We start from the raw sequence: 23,947 nt of genomic DNA, 5'->3' as shown, positions 1-23,947 counted from the left end.
GTCCATTATTCGGGGGCCTCCTGGGGGCAGGGGTCCATTTACTGTGCCGAGGACGGAGCTGGCCATGCAGATCTCGTGTAATGGTGGTAACTGGCACGTGTGTTTTACACACATCCTCACATGAAAGACAGAGCTCCTGAGAGGTGAGGGGATGTCTCAAATACACAGATCTGGAGTCAGTTTCCAGTCACTGGTTGCTCGCTGTTTCTCCACGTTTTCCAGCTCCACCTTCAGGACAGCCATGTGAGCAGCATTCGTAGGTTTTAGAAGAACCCGCAGAGAGTAATTACCCAAGGTCTCAGCTCCCCAGTGTGTGAGCAGGGGCCACAGCTTCTTCCTGGAGCTGAGCAGTAGTGGTCTTTTGTGCTGTCACTGCGCATGAGTTAGGGCCCAGGCTCATTCCCTTCTGCTTTCTCAAGCACAATCTCCAGTTTCACCCCTTTGTCTTCCTACCCCATCAGCTTTTCCTAGACCTGGAACATTCCTTTGGGCATCACACATGGTTTTGGTTTGTTTTTCTCTAGTCTCCTTTGTGTTTGAGACCTAGTCCAGTATGTTGCCCAGGCTGTCCTTGAACTTGGGATCCTCTTGCTTCAGCCCCCCATGTGTTGGGGTGATAGGCACACACCGCTATGCCCAGTACAATTAGTTCATGTCGTCTTGATGTCTTTCTAGTGTTTCCATTTCTATGCTCCTTTTATAGCAGAACCTCAAGAGACTTCTCCTGCTTTCCTCTACTGCTCCGATTTTGTTTGTGTGTATGAGTTTTTAAATGCATTCTTGTTTTTATTTGTTCTTTTGTTTTGGGATGAGGTTTTGCTCTATAGCTGAGTCTGGTCTTGAACTCATGGTCTTCTTGCCTCGGCCTCCCGACTGCTGGAAATAAAGGTAGGCACCATTGTGCCTAGCCCTGAATATCTGAGTTCAAACCATCTCCCTTCCAAGTAGCTGGGACTTCAGCTTCCCGCTGTGACTAGCCCTCCATTCTGTATGAAATGGAGGTCTTGCCTGCGTAAAGGTTTGCACCAGGTTTATTTCCACATCTTGTATTCTCATCACCTGCTTTACTAGCCCTACCCAAAGGCCATCTCACCCAGAGCTTCTCCATGAGCCAGTCATAGCTCCTGGCTTCTCACGACTTGCAGAGACCCATCTCAAAGCCTCCCTCTGGCTGTCAGGGCCTTCGCCATTTGCTTGCTACCACCTCCTCACCAGCTTCTGTCTTTGCTTGGGCGGTCCATTGCATGTGTTCTGAGAACCCACGAGGCAGGCTTCCACCCTCTGAGCCAACTGTTCTTCAGGCGTAGAACAGACTCAGCTTAGAGAACTGTCTGGCTCATTCCCCGACTTCCTTCAGGTCTTTGCACAAAGTCTCCCAGGTCTCAGAGGCTCTCCTCTGACCACCAAATTTATTGTTTAAATCCCCTCCCTAGTTAACCTTATCTTGCTTTCTCTCGCCTCACTCTCTCTTGGTTGAACACTCTGTTTTATAACTTAAAGTGTAATTTACTTATCCTATTCATGTAGAATGTCAGTATCACAAGAGAAGTTCTGTTTATGCTGTATCCCATGACTTTAGAATGATGCTTGGCACATGGTGGATGCTGGTAGGTTTTGATTGTGAATGAATGAATGTGTGGGTACAACACTAGTTTTGGAGGGGGTAGCCTCAGGTGGGAGGTAAAGCTGTTCTGGTGGCTGAAGCATATTGGATACCTTCATCCCAAGGACTCTTGAAGTAATAGGCACCCAAGGAACCCAGAGGATCCCATCAGATCCCCTGTGGCTGGGAGTACAGGTGGTTATGAACTACCCAACATGAGGCCTGGGAACTAAATGCTCTTAATTGGTTATCCATATCTCCAGTCTGCATCTAAGAAACCCAGGTTACGTCATTCTCAAAACAACTTGGTTTTAAAGTTCAGATTCTTATATTTTTGGTTGTGAGCCTAGCCTTTAATGGCTGAGCCATCTCTCCAGCCCAAGCACAGGTTCTTATTTGTCAATCTTCCCACTCTCATGCCATAACGTTTCAGGCTTGGTTCTGCATGCTCAGCGCTGCCATTCTCACATTTGTCCTGTCCCTTTTCCAGTTCTCAGAGTACATTCATGCCCAAGTGGCATCAGGCAAAGGGAAGCTGGCTCCCGGTTTCAATGCTGAAATGATCGTGAAGAACATGTTCACCAACCAGGACCGGAACGGAGATGGGAAGGTGACAGCTGAGGAATTTAAACTCAAGGATCAGGAAACCAAACACGATGAACTGTAAGCCTGACACGAACCAGTTTGTGCCTAGGAGTGCATGACACCAAGCGACCTGTCGTGGCGGAGCATGCTGTCAAGGTGTGAAGATTTCTAGGAAGGTTCGAGAGTAGCCAGTAATAGGTGGGCCATGTAGTACCTGGTGCCCATGTTGAGAACGTGGGTGGGTTTCCAGGGACAGTAAAGAGAATCTGGATAGAGCACCTTGGCATAGGAAAGCCTGCAGCACCAATTGTATTTGTAAGTCTTCTGGAAGGTTGTGATCCTAAAGGAAAATTATTTCATAGAAGATGTAGCTGTCATGGAAGAAACGACAAGTACCCAGGTGTCTACCTAAAGAAACGATTTGTTTTTAAATCTTGCTGGTGTCTTAAAAAATGTTCACTACGGGCAGAAAGATAAAGGGTACACATTTTCCAGCAAGATTCCTTGACAGCAGCCATTGCTCTTTTCAGTGTTCTGCACAATCTCTGGTTATACCAGGGCCTGTGCAACAGCCACCCCCTGTCACCGTCCCTATAAATCCATTTCATGCTTTCCAGTTCACTCTCTACACTGGCAGCCCTCCAATTGTAGTGTCTGTCACTTAAAGGTTAACAGGAGTCTCTTGGACAGGAAAAACACAGACCAAATGGAAGCTGTCTTAGCTCCCAAGTAGAGGGTTTCACCTGCAGTTGCTACATAGGCTTATCTGATTGGCTCTTCCTTATCTTTCGGACACTATCCCATAGGGCTCTTTCTCTCTCTCTCTACTCTGTATTTCTTTGGGTAGATACATGTAGGACTGATGGCTGGGTCTCACTGGTCAGCCAACAGAAAATTTTACTGTGACTAAAGTGGATGTGTTATCCCAACAAATGAAGGTGACATTTTCTGCCACCCATTTGTGTTTTGGAGGGTAATTTGGGGTCTCCTGCTGTAGAAAAGCAATACTGTTATTCAGGCCAGCCCATTCCCACACCATGTGGTAGCCATGTTCCTGCCTTATGTCCTCGGTTCCCAGTGGTGTTGGCACTCACCCTGAAGTAATCAGGAGGTTTCCTTTTGAAATGACCTTTTTACAAATTTGAACTGTTTTGTACTGATATTGCCCTGAGGTAGTTCATGCAAATGCTGTGCACTCATTCAGTGGAATTATTGTTGGAAAACTGATCTTTTTTTCTGATATAAAGTGTTGAATCATATCATCTGGCTTTATGGTGTTTTATTTGAAGGTCTAGAGGACCTTAAGACAATGCACTGTGTGGTTGAAGTCCCCTTGACAAAAACTTGGCAGGATAGCATTGCATTTATTGCAGAGCATTGTGAGTGTGGTGGGGGTGGGGAGGAAGTACTGGCAGGAAACTCACTCGATAAGCTTATTGAAAGGGCTATTTACAGGTGAGGGCAGGGCTCAGGGCAGCAGAAAATGCTGAGATACTGAGAAGATAGGGTTGCTTAGTGATAGCTGGAAGCAGTTTGCCACTCCTAGGTCTGGGGTTTCAGGTGAATCAGCTGGAGCAATGTGTGTGCTGGGGCATCTAGCTACACACTGCATGGCTGGCACTGCAGCCTGGTGAAGGATAAGAGATACCATCTCTTCTCACCCTCCTGTCTGCTGCCTATGGTTGGCTCCTATCAGGTGAACCCCCACCTAAGCCAGATGGAAAGGACCTCAGGGACGGGGTCTCTCTCCCAGGTCGGCCGCATGAAATGTGCAGTTTGTGAAGAATGGAGTTTGGGGAGATGGCTTAGTTGGCAAAGTGCTTGCCATGCACCGGAGCATGGGAACCGGAGTTTGATTCCCAGAACCCACGTAAAAAAGTTGGATGTGCTGCTGAGTGCTTGTAATCCCAGTGCCGAGGAGGTAAAGCAGATCTCGCTGGAGTTGGAAGCCATCCTGGGTCATAGAGTGGGTAGTAGCAGGCCAGTGAGGTCACATAGCACGGCCCCCTCTAACCTGGAGAGTGAGAGGCAGAGGAAGAGGGGTGGGAGGGGGAGGGGAAAGAGGAGGGTGGGGGAGATGAGTGTATTGCTGGCCTGTCTGCAGGACTGTAACCTAAGCACTCCCTGGCTCTTGTGCCATCCGCTACTATGTTAGGTCTTCAGGAGCAGCCATTTATTTTAAAGTCCTTTCCCCTTGGCTTTCCTGTGAAACTGGAGTATTTTTATGTAATAGAGAGAGTGCTGGCAATCATTTAGGCCCAGTTGCCAATATGACACTTTTGTCTTTTAATACTATGCGGGTGCTTCATCCTTAAGTTAGTATTTTAATTAGCCACAGAATCATTTCCAGCTTTCATGGTTTATATCTAAAATGCTGATGAAGGCTGGATTTTTTTGAGTCTGGGGTCTTATGTCTTTAGTTTTATTATCAAACTCTTGGACTCAGGTGATCCTCCTTCTCCAGCTTCTGTAGACACCAACTGTCACACTCAGATCAGCTTTTTTTTTTTACATCCGTCTTTAGCTTAGGCTGGTCTTCAGTGTCTCATGCAGCTGAGGGCTGAATTACAGGTGTAATCCCATTCATTACATGCACATTGTGCACATTGAACTGAGAATCTTATCAACTCTCCAAGGGCCACCACAGCTGACTTGGTGGGAAGCCTATAGGCCCTTGGGAGCTTGCCTTTCAAGGAGACTAGAATGGTGGTGTGCTCTCCTTTTTACTTCCTGGTCATGAGGTAGAAATTTTGCTCCATCATGTATCCTGCCTCTGTGGCCTGCCTTTTCAAGGCTTAAAAGGAAGAAAATTTTGAGGCACCCAATTTTTCTCCCTATTACTTATTTTTATATCTTGATGAAAAAGCTGTGTAAGCAACAGCCAACTTTATAGTTTCTCCTGGAACAGCTCCTTTGAGCTGGCCTAGTTGATATTTGACATAACTCAGAGATACCATATAGAGAGTTTCAGGTACATTTCCATCTTCAAATGCTTCTGTGACCCTCCTCTATTCCCAGTGGTCTTTATGCCCATTTGCTGTCAGGGTACTTTATTTATTCACCTAGGAAAACTCTTCAGCAATCTGAACTTCATGTCATGATTGACTTCTTGTTTCATTTATCTCTGTCTTCGAGTTGCTTGACCATAGCATATAACCATTCTCTTTGTCTAGGAGTTCAGGTGCTTTTCATTAGGGGTCATTATTATAGGACTTCTATTTTTGGAGAGAATGTGAATTGTGTGTGTGTGTGTGTGTGTGTGTGTGTGTGTGTGTGTGTGTGTGTGTGTGTTGTGTAATTCTTCATTGAGATTTGTGCCTCTGAAGCTGTTTGGTGGTTAAGGTTTTCCTTTCTTTTTCTTTTTTGTTGTTTAAATTACCTTTCCTCATTGTACACAGTGTTTAGGAAGGCTGATGGTTGGGACTGTGATTTCCTGATTGGTATTTAGTGCTCTACTCCAGGCCCCAGGTCTTCTGCTCGTCAGCTAGTCTGGTGCCTGCAGTGGCTAGGTCAGGAAGGTTGAAACAAGTTTTCCCTGGTTGTGTGGACTGGTCATGCATCACAAGCCTGAATAGAACAGCTGGAGGGTCAGTCAGGCATCGAGCAGAGCTCTGATGAATCTAAAATGGAGGTAAGAAACTGAGCCTCAAGACCACAGTTGGTGACTAGACTCACAGGTTGCTGGTGGAGAGTGGGCTAGGATATGGTTAAATCCTGAAGAGAATGGGAGAGAGGCTGGGATGGAAAAATGTCCCTGGCAGCTGAGGGCTTGGGAAACCTAAGGAGAATGGTGCAGAAGGGCTATGCAAGTAGTCTGCTCTGTTCTGAGAACAGCTTGGAACAGCTGGGTCTTCCAGAGCATTAAATTACTGTGAACACGTCACAACTTTATCTCCATGGCCCTCACTGTGCAGTCTACCATGACCTGTTAGATGCTGCACCCATACCCAACAGGTTTTCTTGGGTTAATCTGCACCTAGCAATCCACGTTCCATGTGACAGCATTGTGACTGGGGCTCTGGAAATCCATTTTCTTTTCTCTTTTCGTTCCCTTCCTTCCCTTTTCTTCCCCTTCTTAACTTTTTAATTGATTCTTTGTGAGTTTCACATCATGCACTCCAATCCCACTGTGCCTTCATATTGGCCCTCTGCCCTTGCAACCTCCCCTGCCCCCAAAAGAAAATTAAAAAAAAAATTAAAAACAAACAAACAAAAAACAAAGCATAAGGAACATCTCGTTGTGGAAGCTTCATTGTGTCACACAGTATATCTCTCTGTCCACACATCTTTACTTGCAAATGTTTGTTTCAAGGAGTCATTGGTCTGGTATGAGGTTTCTGGCTTCTGTGACACTATCAATACTGGATCCTCACAGGGACTCCTCTTCAATATCCTGTTATTGTCCTGTGTCATGAAGATCCTGCAGCACTTTTTGTTTTCTGAGACAGGGTCTTGCTGTGTAATTATCTGGCTCTGAACTCATGATTCTTCTGCTTTGTCCTGAGTACTGGGGTTATAGAAATGTACCTCTGTACGCAGCCCCAACTTCTGGTTTATAAAACCCTGCAGTTTCAACTATACTCTTAACGGTGCTCTTTCCTTTGAACATGATACTATTCAGTATGTTCTCAGTCCTTTGATCACTAAACTTCACATTAAATACTTTTGCTCTTTATTTATTAGAAAAAAAAAACAAACAAAAATACCAATGGAGAGCAAGGATAAGAGATTATGTATCATTTAACCTTGTCTTTCTGCCCCTTCTGGGGCAGGACTAGAGACCATTCTTCACAATGAATGGCCAGACCAATCAGATCATGTGTGGTGTCTGTAAGGCAAACCATTTAGTTGCCAGGAGAATCTGAAGTTTGTATGTTACAGTAAGGATCAAATATATCACAGTAGAAACTAAACCCACAAAAGCCAAGCAGCAACGAGATCTGGAATGGGACCTGGGGAAGATCCCTAACTTTGCATTACTTAGTCACCAAGGGACCCAGAGTGACTGATCTGAATGAGATATCTCCCATAGTCTTGGGCATCTGAATACTTGGTCCTCAGCTGGTGTTGCTGTCTGGGGAGGTGTGGTATTAGTGGAAATATGGCACTTGGGGTGGGTTTGGAGAGATAAAAACTCCCACCATTGCTAGTTTGTTCTCTCTGCTTTGAGCTTGCATTTCTTCCTGCTCCTGCTGCCTCTGCTTCACCACCATGAACCCTAACTCCCCGGAGCTGTAAAAGCCCAAAGAAACGCTCTCTTCCATAACTGGACTTAGCCATGGCATTTCATCACAGCAACAGAAAAGTTTCTGAAACTTTACAAGGAACTATTTTCTTGTGTTCAATAAAAGGAAATAATTTTCATAGTCCTTAGTATTCTTCTTCTTTTTTTTTTAAAGATTTATTTATTTTATGTATATGAGTACACTGTAGCTATCTTCAGACACACCAGAAGAGGGCATTAGATCCCATTAGAGATGGTTGTGAGCCACCATGTGGTTGTTGGGAATTGAACTCAGAACCTCTGGAAGAGCAGTCAGTGCTCTTAACCACTGAGCCATCTCTCTAGCCATCCTTAGTATTCTTAAAGGACGAATTAAATTTTTGCTGCAATATCTTTTTATGCTTAGACATGTATTTTGATAGTAGGATTAATGTAAAAATGCGCACTCTATGGTTTTTGCGTTTTTTCCTTGGTCCCATATAGCCCAGGCTGGTCTGACTTGAGGCTGACCTTAAATTCTTGACTCTCCTGCACTTTTCTCTCATGTGTTAGGATTACAGACGTGTTGCAGAATATGATCTCGACAACAGAATCTTAAAAAAGCTTTCCATTTTGGGTTTATTTTCAGTGCTTCACACAGAGTACTTGTAATGTTAATGATGTGGATACCAACAGGTTTTCAGATACAACTTCCTGGAAAATATTTTTTCCAGACAAAATAACCAAATAAAACACAATTTCAGGAGCTGATATGGTCACACTCCACCCCAATTACAAAGCTAGCAGTGGTTAAAATCAGGACACCATCTACCGAGAGTGTCCTGTGCACCTCCACACTCACCTGGGAGTGTGCCCGGAGACTGCAGAACACCACACTACAAGATTCACTTGGGAAAGGGGAGCTATTCTGTTAATCTTGGCCTTAAGATCATTTTTAATTACTTAAAAAAATCTGATGAGTACAGTGACGGAGGCCGGAAGAGGGGCTGCGGTTCACAGGTTCCACGACTCAAGATCCTTTGTTGGGGGGAAGGGGGAAGCCAGGAGCAAGACTGTTTTATAAATAAGAGTCTTTCCTCAAGACGGACAGTGCCTGATTCAGGTGTACCCCTGGGAGAAGTCTTCCACAGTGGCTTGTTTATAATGTCTTCTGTAAAATCGAGTTGACAACTTCCAGTGATTCTTCTTTTACTAAAACAATATCATAAGAGTCCATGTATTTTTCTAAAAGCTCGTCTACCTAGTCAACAGAAGAACAAAAATAAAATTAGCATGCAGAGGACAGATAATTTCAATTTTAACCTCATGATGTTAGATTTCTTTATATATAGAATATAAATCTAATTTCATATAGGGTTGAAATGTATAAACATACTCTCAGGTTGTTTTTAAAGAATTATTTTGTTTCTGATTAAGATTGTAATTTTCTCAGACAGGGTCTTACTGTATGAGATGAGCCTGGCCTTCAACCTTGAGGGCAGCCTCCTGCCTCAGCCTCCTGGTCGCTGGGTGACACAGATACATTATCATGTCTAGCTTACTCTCAGACTTATCCTGGACAGGAATTTTTCCACACGGAGATTTTCTCACTAAATGATTTCTTTCCAGCCCCGTGGGTTCTGAATCTGGGCAACTCTGTATGGGGAGCACTTGGCCATGCATGACACTCATGACTAGGGAGCGCTGCCTACTGCCACTTTGAGAATGCGACCTCCACGTATCACACAGGGCTCTGCTTCCTATCTCCCCAATCAATACTGAAGCAGGAGGCTGAAATACCGTCTTACCCGCAACTAATTACAATGTTTCATCTTAATTTAAAAAAAAGAAAATTAAATTAAACTACAGCTCTGCACACTTACTCTGTCATTCAGGTAACCAATTTTCAGAATGTGTTCGACGTTGGCTACACCATCGGCCATCCTTAAGTCTCCTTGGGAGTCCCCCAGCAGAATGATGTTGCTGTTGTCTTTCAGTTGGCTGAAGTAGTCTGTATTCTTCAGGGCACCATCATGTTTGTTGAATACATGAATTAGGTCTCCTTTGAATCCTTTCAGCACTCCCTATTAAAATATTTTAAATAAGAGCTTAAGAAAAACCTTATTATATTTATTTATGTTTGTATATGTCTGTGGGTGCCCGTGTCAGGGAATACTTGGAGGGTGAGAGGACCACCTGCAGGAAATGGCCCTCTCCTTCCATCTAGAGGATTAAAATCAAGCTGCCAGGCTTGGTGGGACACACCTGTAAGTACTGAGCCATCTCTCTGGCTTGAAATAATAGGTTTTTACAAATTCTACTTGTTAGGTTTCTTTTATACTTTATGATTCTAAATAGATGTTGCTATTTATCATGTCTTTGACTTGATCTCAAAACACAGAAGTCTGTCACACACATGAAAGGGAGGACAGACTCCAAGACAACATATGCTCCACTCACCACATTAAATGGCAAAACACAGCTAGTCAAGAATTCAGTTTTACTTTTCATTTTTGTTCCTAGCCAAAGGATTCCATTTGATGCCTTTTATTGTTGGGGTTCTTATTTTATTTTGTTTGAGTCTATATAACCAAGACTTTGAGTTCATAATTCTATCCTCAGCTGAATGCAGGGCTTATATGCATTTTCTACCAGACCCAGAAAAATTTAAAATATACTTGTCCATAAAAAATGCCAGTATTATTCACTTCTTCTTCCCCCATTTATGATGTACTCTTCAGAGCTGCACCATTGAATTATTGTCACATAAGTTTTGTGAAACGTTTTTCTTTTCTTGTTTTTTGAGATAAGGTTTCTCTGTGAGCCCTGGCTGTCTTGGAACTAGCTCTGTAAACCAGGCTGGGAAACGCTTGCCTGCCTCTGCTTCCTGACTGCTGGGATGGAATGTGTGTGTCATCGATACCTGCCAAGTCTCCGCTTCCTGATTGCTGGGATGGAATGTATGTGTCATCGATACCTGCCAAGTCTCTGCTTCCTGATTGCTGGGATTGAATGCGTGTCAAGGATTGAATACCTGCCAAGTTTTCTAAGTTTTAATATTAACATAACTTTTTGGTGAATTTTAATTATTAACTCACGAACTTGTTGGTAAAACCTTAAGGGCATGAAATACAAATATAACACTGAGAAATATAACACACGAGTCTCATTAATAGCCTATCAGCAACATATACTTGTTATTAGTAAAGAACATGTGTGCTTACACAGTTAGAATATTTTAGATTGGATAGTAGCTCTGAGGAATGATTTTACATTCTTACATTTTCATCAAAATCCATGAAGTTAGACACTACTTTGACGTTTGAGTGATAAACTCCAGCCTGCCGGATAACTTCTTCAAGTACGTCACCGATACCAGCCGAAAATATGAACACAGGGATACCGTGCTGTTGAAGTTTACCGAAGAAATTCTCATATCCTTCCCTGCAATTGGAGGCACAGTGTGTTTATGAGGAGGATTTCTATCTTTTTCACCCAGAAGGTATAAAGCAAAGTATTTCTACCTGATTCTACATATCATATTCTCATTCCAAAACAATCACTGAGCCGACAGCTGACTCTCTACCTTGCTACTAATCCTAGCAGTACAAGTTATGTGTTTTTAGATTTATACTGAGCATGGATAAAAGCCTACAATTTACACCATTTAAAAGCAAGGGTCAAACCATACTTGAAAAGCCACTAGGGTGTTCTGATCTTCCAACAGGAAAGAGGGCAGCAAAACTGAGCTATAGTCTCTTTCACCAGCCACTGCTCCTGTTCACAACCTTGTATTTGTGTACACACACACACACACACACACACACACACACACACACACACACACACACACCACTGTATCTGTTCACTCATCCCCACCATCCTTTCTTCTCTGCATGGCCGCCTTCCTCTCACCAAACATCCGTCTTCATGCAACACATATACAGATAGACTTAGATGAGAGCAAATCCGTAGTATTCACCCCCACCCCTTACCATCCCCTGTTCTTCCCCACATCCCCTGTGTTTATACTCTCTGTCCCTCTATGTTCTTATCAAATGTATACTATAAATACATGAATACTTTAGGCTACATATCCTGTATATGAGAGAAAATGTGATTCTTGTCTAATTCTGGTTTATTTTTCTTAACATAATTATCTTTAAATCCACCCATTTTCCTAAAAATGACACAAACTCATTCTTGTTCATAAGACCTTAAAATCTACTGTTCTTACTCTTTTGACAACAGAATCATTTCTTCTTTAATCATAATCCTTTTATGATTATGGTAAAGTGTAACGTGATTACGTGAGTGGGGGTAGTTTAGTGGCAGAGCAATTGCCCAACATGTGGAAGGTCCTAGGTTCAATCCCCAGCAGAGGGAAGGAAAAACATAGTTGCCAAACAAGTTGGAAAAAAAAAATATTGAAAGTAAGCTTGATTTTCACACAATTATAGTCCATATTGTAAATGTTCTCTCTCCTCTCCCCTCTTCCCCCTCTTCTGTGTGTGTATAGTACTCGATATGTAGACTTGGTTGGTCTTCAGCTGGCTGTGATTTCCCCCACCTCTGCCTCCTGAATTCCATAATCACAGGTTTTGACACTGTCAAATCCTTGCAATTACTTTACTTATATATTAAAATATGTTCCTGTAAAATTTCAAAGCATGAGAATTTCAAAATTAGATTCACTTAAATTTAGAAACAATTCCTAGTTCAAACCTTTATAGCTTATAAATATTTCCTTTAAATTTAAGATCTTTCAAAACTGTTTTCCTACAGAACCTGAAAATCATATTGGTTATGTAAGTCTGTACATTATTCTTAAAATTTAAAAAAAATTGTAGAAAGGAAATACAAACCATCACTTACATCTTCCAGTGCACTTACTACCCATAGCAAATCTAACTGGACGAAACTCTTTTTGGATAGGGTTTCCTGTATTCCAAGCTGGCCTCAGACATCTATTTCATTCAGGATCCTCCTGCCTCGATTCCCAAATGCTGGAACTTGAGGTATGTACCACCAGGCCCAGGTTTTTAAAAAAATGTTTTTAAATTTTATGTGTATGGTGTTTTGCCCACATGTACTCGATGTGTTCCTGGTGCCCAGGGAGGTTAGAAAAGAGTCTTGGGTTCCCTGGAACTGGAGTTACAGACTGCAGTGAGCTGACATGTAAGTGCTGGGAATCAAACTCTGGTCCTCTCCCAGAGCAGCAAGAGCTCTTAACCGCTGGGCCACTTCTCCAGCCCCCTCAATGCCGGTTTTATTCAGTGCTCAGATCAAGCAAAGAGCTGTGGGCATTGCTGGACAAGCACTGTGCCAGCAGAGCGACACCCTGAACCCTAACAGTTCTCACTTCAGAGCTTTTCCTTATTGCAGCATTATTTTGTGACACTGATACATCTTGTGTTAAGGAATAATGCAATACCTTATTTTTGATTAAAGCACATAATTTAATATATACAATAGCAGTTAATTCTGTCGACAACGGAAATAACAAAACACAGGAGAGACTTACTTGAGCATGACATCAGAGTCAGCCACAATCTCTTTAAGTTTAGCTTTTGGTATGCCTTGTTCAATAAGCAAACCATGCGATTTGGTATACCTGGAGTTTATGATCAAAGGAGAGAAGAGAGAGCAGTTAAAATATTAAAACTATTATCTTTATTGCAAATCATTCCTGAGTGAGTGCTGATCCTCACCATGTGGACTTAACTCTTTGAGATGGAGGAGCTTAAAATGTGTGATGGTGTTCTCGCCCAGTGTCCCAGATCTCAGACGCAGGTTAGCATAAATATGTTGGTAAGGAAGTGTGGAAACAGCTGTAAGCCTTTCGTTCCTCAGCCCACAGATAAGATTCAGTCTAACCTGGGCTGTCGGGCTTCTTCCTCCTTTTAGAAATAAGCTAAGTAATTCTTTACTCACTGAGCAGCTTAAATTTTCATGAAATCTCAAAGTAATGGAATGCTGCTTGGTGAAAAGAAAAATTCTTGGCAGCAGAGTTTCACATACGCTGGCCTGCTCTACTGCTACACACAGAACCACAGCAGCACAGTGGAAGGGGCCTTTAGAACCGAACTCTTTACAGCTATGAAAACTGCCTTCTCCCAGGAGGAACCGGGCCCCTTGCCTAATAACTGAACATCCCTGTAGGATTTGAAGTGATAAGTTTTCCTCTCCTTTCTTCTCGTGGGACAGCTTACTGTTCGAAAGCCCTATTGGCCTGTACTCACTATGCGAGTTAGGGTAGCCTCAAACCAGAAACAATCCCTCTGCCTCAGCTTTCCAAAAAAACCAGGTTGTCTCTGTGATCAGAGCTTATTCCATCTGCAGATAAAAGTAACTGCAAAACTGCCCTTTCCCCACACAGAAATCAATCTTTTTAAGTGTTCCAAAGCTAGCTCCAGTTTTGATTCTACATGTGAACAGAGAAAAATCTCTTTTCAACAGAGACTGGCAGTTCCTGTCAATATTCTTGGTCTCTTAAAATTTTAAAGTAGATGTTGCTGCTCAAATCAAAGCCATTCTTGGAATGCTTCTCAGTGGATCTGGCTCTGGTTTCTCTATCATTCTGGCAGACTCCTCGGCGGACTCTAATAAGTTTGTCAACGTTTGTCTTGTCCTGGAGTTCCACACAAGCCTCTCACTGTGGTCTACGAGAATGTTGCAGTTTGATGAACACAGCCAACACCACAGGCCCTGTCCTCCACATTGGGACAGACGCAGCGTGGATTCTAGTTTGTTTCTTTGTACTTAGATCAAGTCTTGTCTAATAAGCTTTAAAATAAGGATGTAGCTTTTAAGACCTATGTGCCAGACTTTTTGTTTACCCTTACCACATGCCATCTTAAGGCATATCGCAGGCTGATAACTCATTGCAGTGACTAAGCTTCTCTGTACTCATTACCTGCTTATCTATCTGGACAGTAGAGGAGGGAACGAGATATCAGTTTTAGCTGGGCCACTGTGTCACTAGCACGTCAGTGCTCCTTCTGCTCAGACACTCACCACTCTACCATGTAAGGGAACTTCTCTTCCACGGTGAGAACAGGATCAACCTCAATAGCGTAGTACTGCTCCTTTAGCTGCAGTAACTGGAAAGAAACGAGTGACTTAGTTGGGAGGACATACATTTTTGTCATTTACCTATTACAGAAAACAATGCAAAGAATAAAAAACCAACAGCTTATATGCCGCTTTCCAGTAAAAATAAAAATTGGAGACGGTTCGATCTTCATTTACATGTAGTTAGATTCACCAGCAGAAGCCACCTTACTTGCAAGACAGCAATTCAATAACTCTAAGTACTCCTTCAAACGTCATTAGAAAAAGTGTGGTCTTATTTTTCAGGCTCTGTTCTGCTGCGCTGTGTGGTACTGGGGACTGAATGTGAGGCACTGTACAAGTTAGGCCCTTGTGCTCCTGCCCGGCCCAGTTTTACTTTTTATTTTGGGCCAGGTTCTTTGCTATGGTACCCAGGTGGCCTTGAACATTCAAATCCTTCTGCCTCAGCCTAAGTAGTAAGATTACAGGCCAGAACCACCAGACCTGCAACGTTTAGTCCTAAAATGAACTTGGATGGGCACCATGAGCTGCCCTGTTAAGACAGAGGCAGGCACCCCAGGAACACCCTGATCAGTTGAAGGGAGCAAATCATCATGAGACCTTTGCCCTCCCAGTTAATGCAAGGAGCCAGAGTGTTCTAATAACAACTTCTAAAGCTGGCTGTGCTGGCAACGGTTTCACACCGTGTAATCCTAGCACCTGGGAGGTCAAGGAAAGGGGAGCAGGATCTTTAGGTGTTATTCAGCTAGCCAGGCAGTTCAAAGCCAGTCTAGGCTAAATGAGACCGCCATCTTGGAAAGAAAAGGCTAAGACAGAATTCATACAATAGACTTGGTACTTAGTGGATGCTTAGCATGTGCCAGATATGGCCACAAGCACTGAACATTCATTTCACTTCTTTTGAGGTAGGGGGGTGAGTGGAGGACAAGTATCACCATCTAGCTAATGCTGGCCCCAAACTTGAATCAGGACTCTAGTCTGGGATTTTATGTGTCTGCTATCATGCCCAGCCTCTGACATTCATTCCTGTCTGAGGGGAAAGAAACTAAATCAGTTGAGGCAATGAAAGGCTTAACTATACACTTGTAATGATTTGATATTTACCTTTCTTCGACATTCATCTGTAACGAGCTTACAGTTGTCAATGATATCTAGAGAGAAGGGTACAATATAGGCATTAAAGAAACTTCTGGTTGATGCTGCCACTAATAAAGACTTTAAGAGTCAAGTCCATTACTTGGTTATTGCAACTTTTGTCCTCAAGGCTGTCATTCAAATGGTGTTCATTGCTCCAGGAGATAATGGTTTCAGAATCTGAGATTTAGAACTTCTTCACATATACCACTTACCTAAATAGTTCAGTATCTTCAAACAATCAATTGTATACTATTTCCCTTTTCACCTTCCTTTTTAATAAACAGAAGTAACAAATACAGCTCGAAGTTTATAATTTTCTTTTTCTTCCTATTTTGAGACGTGTGTGTTGTGGTTTATGTTAATGTAACACAAACTACAGTCACCTGGGAACAGAGAACTTCAACTGAAGAACTATATATATCCAACACACTGGCCTAGGGCAGTTTGCTTGATTAATAATCGATGTGAGAAGGCCCAGCCCGCTGTGGGTGAGTGTACCCGAATGTGGTCCTGGGTAGTATAAGAAAGCAAGGTGAGCAAGCCAGTACGCCCTCATGGTCTGCCTCATGGTCTTGGTTTCCCTCCATCATGGGTTGTAACAGGAAAGACAAACAAACCTGTTCTCTACCCAAGTTGGTTTTGATCTCTGTTTTAGAAAGAACAGACACCAAACTTAGACATAAGGTCTCATGTAACCAGGCGGATTTTAAATTTAGGATCCTTCTGCCTCCACTGCCCCACTGTGGAGGATTATAGGCACGAGCCAACTACACCCAGTTTATGCCATCTTAGAGACCAAACCCAGGACGTCATGTATGCAAGGCAACTGAAATACACGTACCCCAGCCATGAAAGATACCATTTTCTAAAGAATGGTACTTCATGTGAAAATTTGGAAAAGTTATAATTACTAGTATTTTAGTCTATTTCTTCTCAAAGTATTACTTATTATTAATGAACTGCGGCAAAATGAGCTCAAGTCAAATCCAGTTCTTTTCATTTCCTGTTTTCCTCTGCATTTTCCATATAATTAAAACTCCATAGATACCATTCACAATGGTTGTACAGTTTCTGGTATGTGGATGGGATAGAATTTTAATTGCCTTCCAAGATGTTGTCATTTAATTTAATTTTGTGTTGTCAGAAATCAGTGTCTGGGCTTTACACATGCTAGGCTAGTGCCCTACTACTGAGCTTCGTCCGTGACCCAGAGTGTGTCAGCCGGTTTTCTGTCAACTCCAACACAAGCTGGGGTCACCTGGGCAGAAGGAACTGGGCCGAAAATGCCTCCATCAGACTGGGCTGTGGGCCATTTCTTGACTGATGTGGAGGGGGCTGGCTCATTGCGGGTGTTCCACCCTAGCTTGCGTTGAGAAAGCAGGTTGAGCAAATCTTAGAGGAACAAGATAGAAAGCAGCATTCCTCCATGGTCTCTGCATGAGTTCCTGCTTGACCTCTTGTCTTTGGCTTTCCTCTATGATGGACTGCAACTGCAAGCAAAATAAACCCTTTCCTCCCCAGTCTACTTCTGGTCAGTGTTTACAACAGCAATAGAAATCTAACTAATAAACAACATTTGGTAAGTGTTAGTTTTTGGGGAGGGGGAGGTGTTATCCCCAAATTAAAACCTTTCAAGTATTTCTGGAGTGATAAAGACTATAAACAGTGAGAAATATTTAGGAGTCTTCATCCATTCTCTTTTCTTCCAAAACCATATATATAAATAACCACATAGGATGAGTAAAAACCAATCCTCAAAACATACAAGAAGAAGCAAGTTTCTTCCCTTTCAATATCAGAAAGAGAAGAGTATACCAAACCCCAGTCGCTTCACTGATAAACATTAATGATTACATTCATTTCCTTGTGTAGCACTATCACACTTACTATGACATGTTGGGCATCTTTTCCCATTGTAGGAGAACCTACTGAGAGTCATATCAAAGTCGGTTATTATCTGTAAGAAAAAGGAGAAGGCAAAATTGTAAACAAGTCTACCACAATCAGAAGCTCACTACGCTAAGCAAATACAGGACCTGGAGCCTTTTAACTGAGGAGCACTCCCTTTAATCACAGCGCTAGGGAGGTGGAGGCAAGTGACCTCTAAGTTTGAGGACTGCTTGGTCCACAAAGTGAGTTCCAGGACAGCCAGGGCTGTTATACAGAGACAACAAAAACAAACACACAAAATATCTGTGTGTGTCAATGTGAGCACACCATGCTCTGGTAGGTGTGGGCCAGGGGACAACTTGTACGAGTTGGTTCTTGCCTTCCACCTTATTGAGGCAGGGTCACACTTGTTTCTGCTACCCTGCTCTGGATATGCAATAGATAATAAATTAGCTTTTAGGCAGTTAAAAGAGCAAAGGAATTCTTAAAGTTGGAATAAATAACTTCTTCAGTTCCTTCATTTAGTGTCTGTAAGTCTGTACTTAAAGAAGAATAAGCTTAAGCCTGGGATGGCGCCTGTTGGAAGTCGGAAGCAAACCATAAAATCCCAGACCAACAGTGAGAAAAACACACAAAAGTCAACTATGCCTCAGAGAGTTACACTGTAATTTGATGATGACCCAGTTGATTAACATATAGAGTAACTTGAAACTGTATTCTTTTTACTATGACTCCTGAAATGGTTTAACATCTGTTTATAGTATTAGTTATCTTAGAACTTAATACAGACAAACAGACCCTCTATTACTAAGATTTTATCAAAGCAGGAGATTAATGAGCAAGCTTTCCCCTGCAGTTGCTAGGTGCTGGCTGGACCCACAGTTTCATTTACCCTGCAGTGCCCTATCGGTAACCCCAGACAGATGCGTCTACTTCAACTTTTCTTTTCAGTTGGCTTACATTTTGTCATACAATATCTTTTGGTCATAATCTTCCCCACCTCCCATGTCTTAGCTCTCTTTCTCTCCACACAAACAAAGCAAAGAAACTAAAAAGACAAAAAAGTACCAAACCAAACCCAAACCACGGAGTTTGTCTTGTGTTGCCAAAACTCCCGAGTAGGAAGTCTGCCCTAGAGTGTGGCTGACAGAGCCAGCATCCCTCCACTGCTGAGAATTGACTTTCCTTTTCCCAGCAGCTATTACTTCCAAATCAGCTTCAATGTTTAAAAAAGCTTAAAGTCACCTGAAGTTTGGCAGCGCCTCCTTTAATGAGACCACAGATAATTTCTTCTACTCTCGTTGGGTTCTTGATACGAACTGAGCTTTTCTGAAATTCTGGCATCTAAAAAGGTGAATAGAAATGAATTAGTTTTACTTATTTTCCCTAGTTCCTGCAACATCAAGGAGCTTGTATTAGAAAGTATAAAAATGCTGAGCTGTTATTGTAAAAATGCAGATCACCATATCAACCTACCATTTATATATGCAAAAATTTAAAAGACGTAACTAGTTTCCTAATAGAAAATTAACATAAAACTATGTTGTATGGCAGTACAAATCTGTAATGCACCCTGGAAGCTAAGGCAGGAGGATTTTTTTTTTAATTTTTTAATTTGATATATTTCTTTACTTACATTTCAAATGTTATTCCCCTTCCAGGTTTCCTGTCCATAATCCCCAATCCCTCCCCTCCTTCCCCCATACATCCCCCTTACTACCCCCTCCCCCATATTCCCCTGCACTAGGTGTCCAACCTTGCCAGGACCAAGGGCTTCCCCTTCTACTGGTGCCCCAACAAGGCTATTCTCTGCTACATATGCAGTTGGAGCTCTGGGTCAGTCCATGTCTAGTCTTTTGGTAGTGGTTTAGTCCCTGGGAGCTCTGGTTGGTTGGCATTGTTGGTTTTTATGGGGTGGGCAGGAGCTGAGTTTAAGAATACCTCAGAGTATACAGCAAGAGCAAATCTTATACAAAGCAAACCTAACAAAAGAAAAACCTTACATTTATGGTTTAATGTTTACAGTTACTTTATAAGAAAGTATAATTTTCTTATATAAATATACAGGTAATATGCTTCCCAAACTCTACAGAGCATAAAAAACTGTTCTCATTAGTTAAAACTGTCCAGAATCCTAGAAAAATTTGAATTTAATAGTTATTTCTTCTAAGGAATCTTTTGCTTACGATTTAATTTGTCTGTGGTTGTGCTTGCCTTTAACCCCGTTACCTGGGAGGCATATCTCTGAGTTTAAGGCTAGTGTGGTCTACATAGCAGTTTCAAGACAGACTTTGTCTTAGAAAACAAAATGAAAAAAAAAAAAAAAACCAAAAAAACCCAAAAAAAACCAACCACACCTACCTACTTAGCAGGTGGAGGCAGGAGGATCACTTGAACACAGATGTTTGAGGCCAGCCTTGACAACAGAGATTGGTCTCAGTTTTAAAAATTAATTAATACCTAAAAATTAAGTATTTGAAAGTATGTGAAGTGCAAATAGATTATATGCAAATAGCATGTCATACTAAGTGAGATAAACATGTTTTGGATAGTTTTCTATCAACTTGACACAAGCTAAAGTCACCTGAGAGGGAGCTTCACTTAAGAAAACGAGTCCATAAGGTTGAGCTGCAGGATAGACTGTAGAGCACTTTCTTAATTAGTGATTGATGTGGGAGAGCCTGGCCCTTGTGGGTGGGCTGGTGATCCTGGGTTCTGTAAACATGGAGGCTAAGCAAGCCAGGGGGAGTAAGCCCATAAGCATCACCCCTACAGGGCTTCTGCATCAGCTCCTGCCCCAGGCTCCTGTGTTTGAATTCCTGCCCTCGGTGCTTTTGATGAACTGGTTTATGGACCTGGGAGCCAAAGAAACACTTTCTTGGTCATGGTGTTTCATCAACCCCAACTAAAACAAGGAACAAGGATTGAGGATTATAGCAAAGATTTCCTTTATATTCATATTTACAGCTTAAAATATTTCTAGGCAGAAAAATATTACATAACTATTCCTTATAAGGTATTCTACAGATAATTCTACAGATGATATCTCTAAAATTTGAAAAGTTACTTTAAGATAACTGATTCTTCTCTGTGTGTTACATCCTAAATAATTTACTAATTGTTCTTAGCCTAAGAACATTTTTTTTCAAGGTAAAATAAATAGTAGAAAGTATCCGTTGTTTACAGAGATTATAGGGTTTGTTCAACAATTTTATAGTAGTTGCCATTTTTTGTTTGAACCTCATCACAAGTTGAAGGGAACTGAAAGAGGAGGAAACGGTGCTCACACAGCAGTGTCTTGGACAAGTGGCTGAGGAAACCATGGTCATTTCGCATTATGATATATAGCAATAGCAGAAGGGTCCTTAGAAGAAACTATTCTACCACAGCAGTCATATTCTCTGAGACTCTGTTCTGATCCACAGCAAACAAGCAGTTACGTTATGATTCTCCCGAGTGCGTAGTGGAAGCCCAGACTTCTCTGCAGTGCTGTCACCAATACTAACACAGTCCATGAAGCACTAGACTCAGGGTTTATTTCGAGAGAATTTATCAGGTCCCATGTTGTTCCTCCATATACACTAGAGTTAAAAAGGCAACAACAAAACCCAAAAATCAAAAGTTCAGAACATTTTGCAAAGACTGGAAGACAATAGAAGTATATAGGAAAGGGCAAAACATTCCAACACTGTCATGAAATACCTACATTTATTTGTTTTCTCTTTTTTGGGGGTGGGGATGCTGAGAATTAGGTCCCGAGTACACAAGCTCTACTTTCTCTACAGCCTTTACACACCTAGCTTTGAAAGCCACATCTTAAAAGAAGAATGAGATCACCTGCAATGTATTGCACCCTGCCACTGTGATCCTTTTAACCCGACTTTAAGATCCCCCAAAGCTCCCAGGGACTAAACCACCAACCAAAGAGTACACATGGGGGTGGACCCATGGCTCCAGCTGCATATGTAGCAGAGGATGGCCTTATCTGGTATCAATGGGAGGGGAGGCCCTTGGTCCTGTGGAGGCTCGATGGCCCAGGGTAGGGGAATGTTAGGGTGCTGAGGCAGGAGTGGGTGGGTGGGTAGGGGAGCATCCTCATTGAGGCGGGGGGAGGGAGAGTGGATGGGGTTTGAGGAGGGAAAACTGGGAAGGGGGATAACATTTGAAATGTTAATAAATAAAATAACCAATAAAAAAGAAAAGAAAAAAAAAGTTTCAAGAAGGGGAGAGGGAGATAGCTCCATCCATAAAGTACTTGCTACACTTTATAAGTTGGAATCACTGGGCTTGCTCATTAGCAAACCTAGCAGAATCAATAAGCTTTGGATTCAGTGAGAGACCCTAGATCAAAATGAGAAGTGGGGAGCAATAGAAGATGGTACCCAATGTTGACCTCTGACACATGGATATACAAAGACCACATCCCCAAGCCTCAACGGATTAAGAATTTTACAATAGATTTAAAGGTTACTGAACTATGTATTTAACGATATTTTTCAGTAGATAAGACAAGAATTAACTGGCTTATTTCTTTCTCTTCATTCACCCTTACATTTACATGGTAAGTATTGTGTGTCTACTCTGTGATACTCACTCCTGCCAGAGACTAGAAAATGAGGTGGACCGATACCTCCATGCTGATATTAAGGAACACCGCTGCTCTGGAGGACTTCTGTAGCTCCCTTACAAAACGTTTATCTGGGAAGAGCACAGACTTGATTCATTAACTAAACCCATTGCAACTGGTGAAATGGCTCAGTGGCTAAGAAGGCCTGCTGCTCTTGCCTTGGCCTGTGTTTGGATCCCGGCAGCCATGTTGGATGGCTCACAACTGTTTTAACTCCTATCCAAGTGTTTTAACCCTCTCTGCATTAACACTCACATGCAAGTACCCCTCCTCTCACACAGACATAAATAATTAATAATGAAAAAATAACATTAAAAACCGAACTCATTATAGTGAAGATAAAGGATTATGTCACCATAATATTTTCACCAAGGCAATGGAGCATTTTATTTCATACTGAATAAAATACCTTTCCTCAAGCAAGCCATACTCCCAAGGCTAACAAAAGCAGCACCTGTGTATGGTGGTGCATACCTTTAACCCTACAGCACTTGGGAAAGAGAGGCAGGCAGATCTCTGAGTTCAAGGTTAACCTGGTCTACAGACCAAATTCCAGGACAGTCAGGGTTTAAAAAACAAACAAATAAACAAACAAACAAACAAACAAACCCCAAAAAAACCCCAACACTGAACAAAAAGAATATTAACTAAGACCACTTGGTGGTGCCCATCCAATGCCCTGATTCTAATCAGGTCTTCACCTACATTTTACATTTGGTATCTTATAAAGCACTTTTCTATTTTTAAATCATCAATTATGTGAATTATTACCCTCTTATTTTTTTCAGTAATAAGCAAATTGAGAACTCAAATAGCTTCAGAAGTTTCAGGCTATTATAAGGCCATCTTTTTATTAATTATTACACATCCAAGAGAACCAGTGGCTGGGATGTCATCATTGCCTGTGCGTCTGAGAATACGCAACCATTCATTACAAGTCAATAAGCATGCGACACTCAAGTGGGTCTGGAGGAACGAGTGGCTACAACAGGGAAACAGCTGGCACATGCTCCCACTAGAGAACACTGAAGGGTAGATGATGCAGGTGTAAGAAATAAATACAGGAGAGTAGCTGTGGCTCATGGGTAGAATACCAGCCTAACATGTATAAAACCTTGGGTTCAATCCCAGCCAAAAAAAAGAGAGGAGGAGACGCAGATACACAAAATGACTTACAGATATACCATACTCTTCAGCTGAGACACACAACAGTTTAAGCTGATGTCTATAAATTAAATATCAGAGTTCACTAAAATGTATATTTTTATGGTCATATGTACTAGTTAAATAAAGAATAAAAGGATATTCATTTTCTTTTATATTCTTTGCTGTGTAGAGCTGGCTGGTCTGGCATACCTTGTGTAATTTACACTGACCCTGCACTTGTAGGAACTCTCCAGTGTCAGCCTTCTGAATACTGGGATTGCAGGTATATGGGACCACGCCTGGCTCCAAGGAGTTTCATTATAGGGAATATGGAAAGTTACGGTATCCTCCTCCCCCCAAAAAAATGTTCACAGAAGACATGCTCCTTCCATGGCTGCAGTACCACTATGTAGAGAAGAGAGCTGCTTCCAGGGTGCTATCAAGAACTTCATATAGCTTTTGTCACACATAAAGTTGGTAGTTTCCACTGTTTCTTTACATAATATTTTTTATGTAATAGTCTCATGTAGTCCAGTTGGCTTTATGCTAATTATGTAGCCAAGGATGACCCTAAACTCCTGATTTACCTGTTCCTACCACCTCTCCAGCACTGAGATTACAAGCAGGGACTACCACATCTGAGTTTTATGTAGTGCTGGGGACTGAACTGAGAGCTTCCTGC

At 42.1% G+C, this 23,947-nt stretch overlaps 2 protein-coding genes across 4 annotated transcripts in view; one reads left to right on the top strand and one right to left on the bottom strand.

Moving 5' to 3' along the window:
- Positions 1-3,447, top strand: part of Fkbp9 (FKBP prolyl isomerase 9) — a 48,491-nt gene extending 45,044 nt beyond the window's left edge. The window contains exon 10 of the mRNA XM_032906427.1: positions 2,094-3,447. Coding sequence (XP_032762318.1) covers positions 2,094-2,270 — 177 coding nt within the window. The 3' untranslated portion in view covers positions 2,271-3,447. The remainder of the gene's footprint in view (positions 1-2,093) is intronic.
- Positions 3,448-8,004: 4,557 nt separating this feature from the next.
- Positions 8,005-23,947, bottom strand: part of Nt5c3a (5'-nucleotidase, cytosolic IIIA) — a 40,604-nt gene continuing 24,661 nt past the window's right edge. For all 3 annotated transcript variants that reach the window (XM_032906423.1, XM_032906426.1, XM_032906424.1), the window contains 8 exons: positions 18,738-18,836; positions 17,490-17,559; positions 15,570-15,616; positions 14,409-14,494; positions 12,916-13,005; positions 10,673-10,835; positions 9,275-9,475; positions 8,005-8,652 (listed from right to left, as the gene is read on the bottom strand). In XM_032906423.1, coding sequence (XP_032762314.1) covers positions 8,551-8,652; positions 9,275-9,475; positions 10,673-10,835; positions 12,916-13,005; positions 14,409-14,494; positions 15,570-15,616; positions 17,490-17,559; positions 18,738-18,836 — 858 coding nt within the window. In that variant the 3' untranslated portion in view covers positions 8,005-8,550. The remainder of the gene's footprint in view (positions 8,653-9,274; positions 9,476-10,672; positions 10,836-12,915; positions 13,006-14,408; positions 14,495-15,569; positions 15,617-17,489; positions 17,560-18,737; positions 18,837-23,947) is intronic.

Source organism: Rattus rattus, chromosome 6 (genome assembly GCF_011064425.1).
Source record: "Rattus rattus isolate New Zealand chromosome 6, Rrattus_CSIRO_v1, whole genome shotgun sequence".
Lineage (NCBI taxonomy): Eukaryota > Metazoa > Chordata > Mammalia > Rodentia > Muridae > Rattus > Rattus rattus.
Note: the sequence above shows the minus strand (reverse complement) of the source record. Positions and strands in the feature narration are given on the sequence as shown.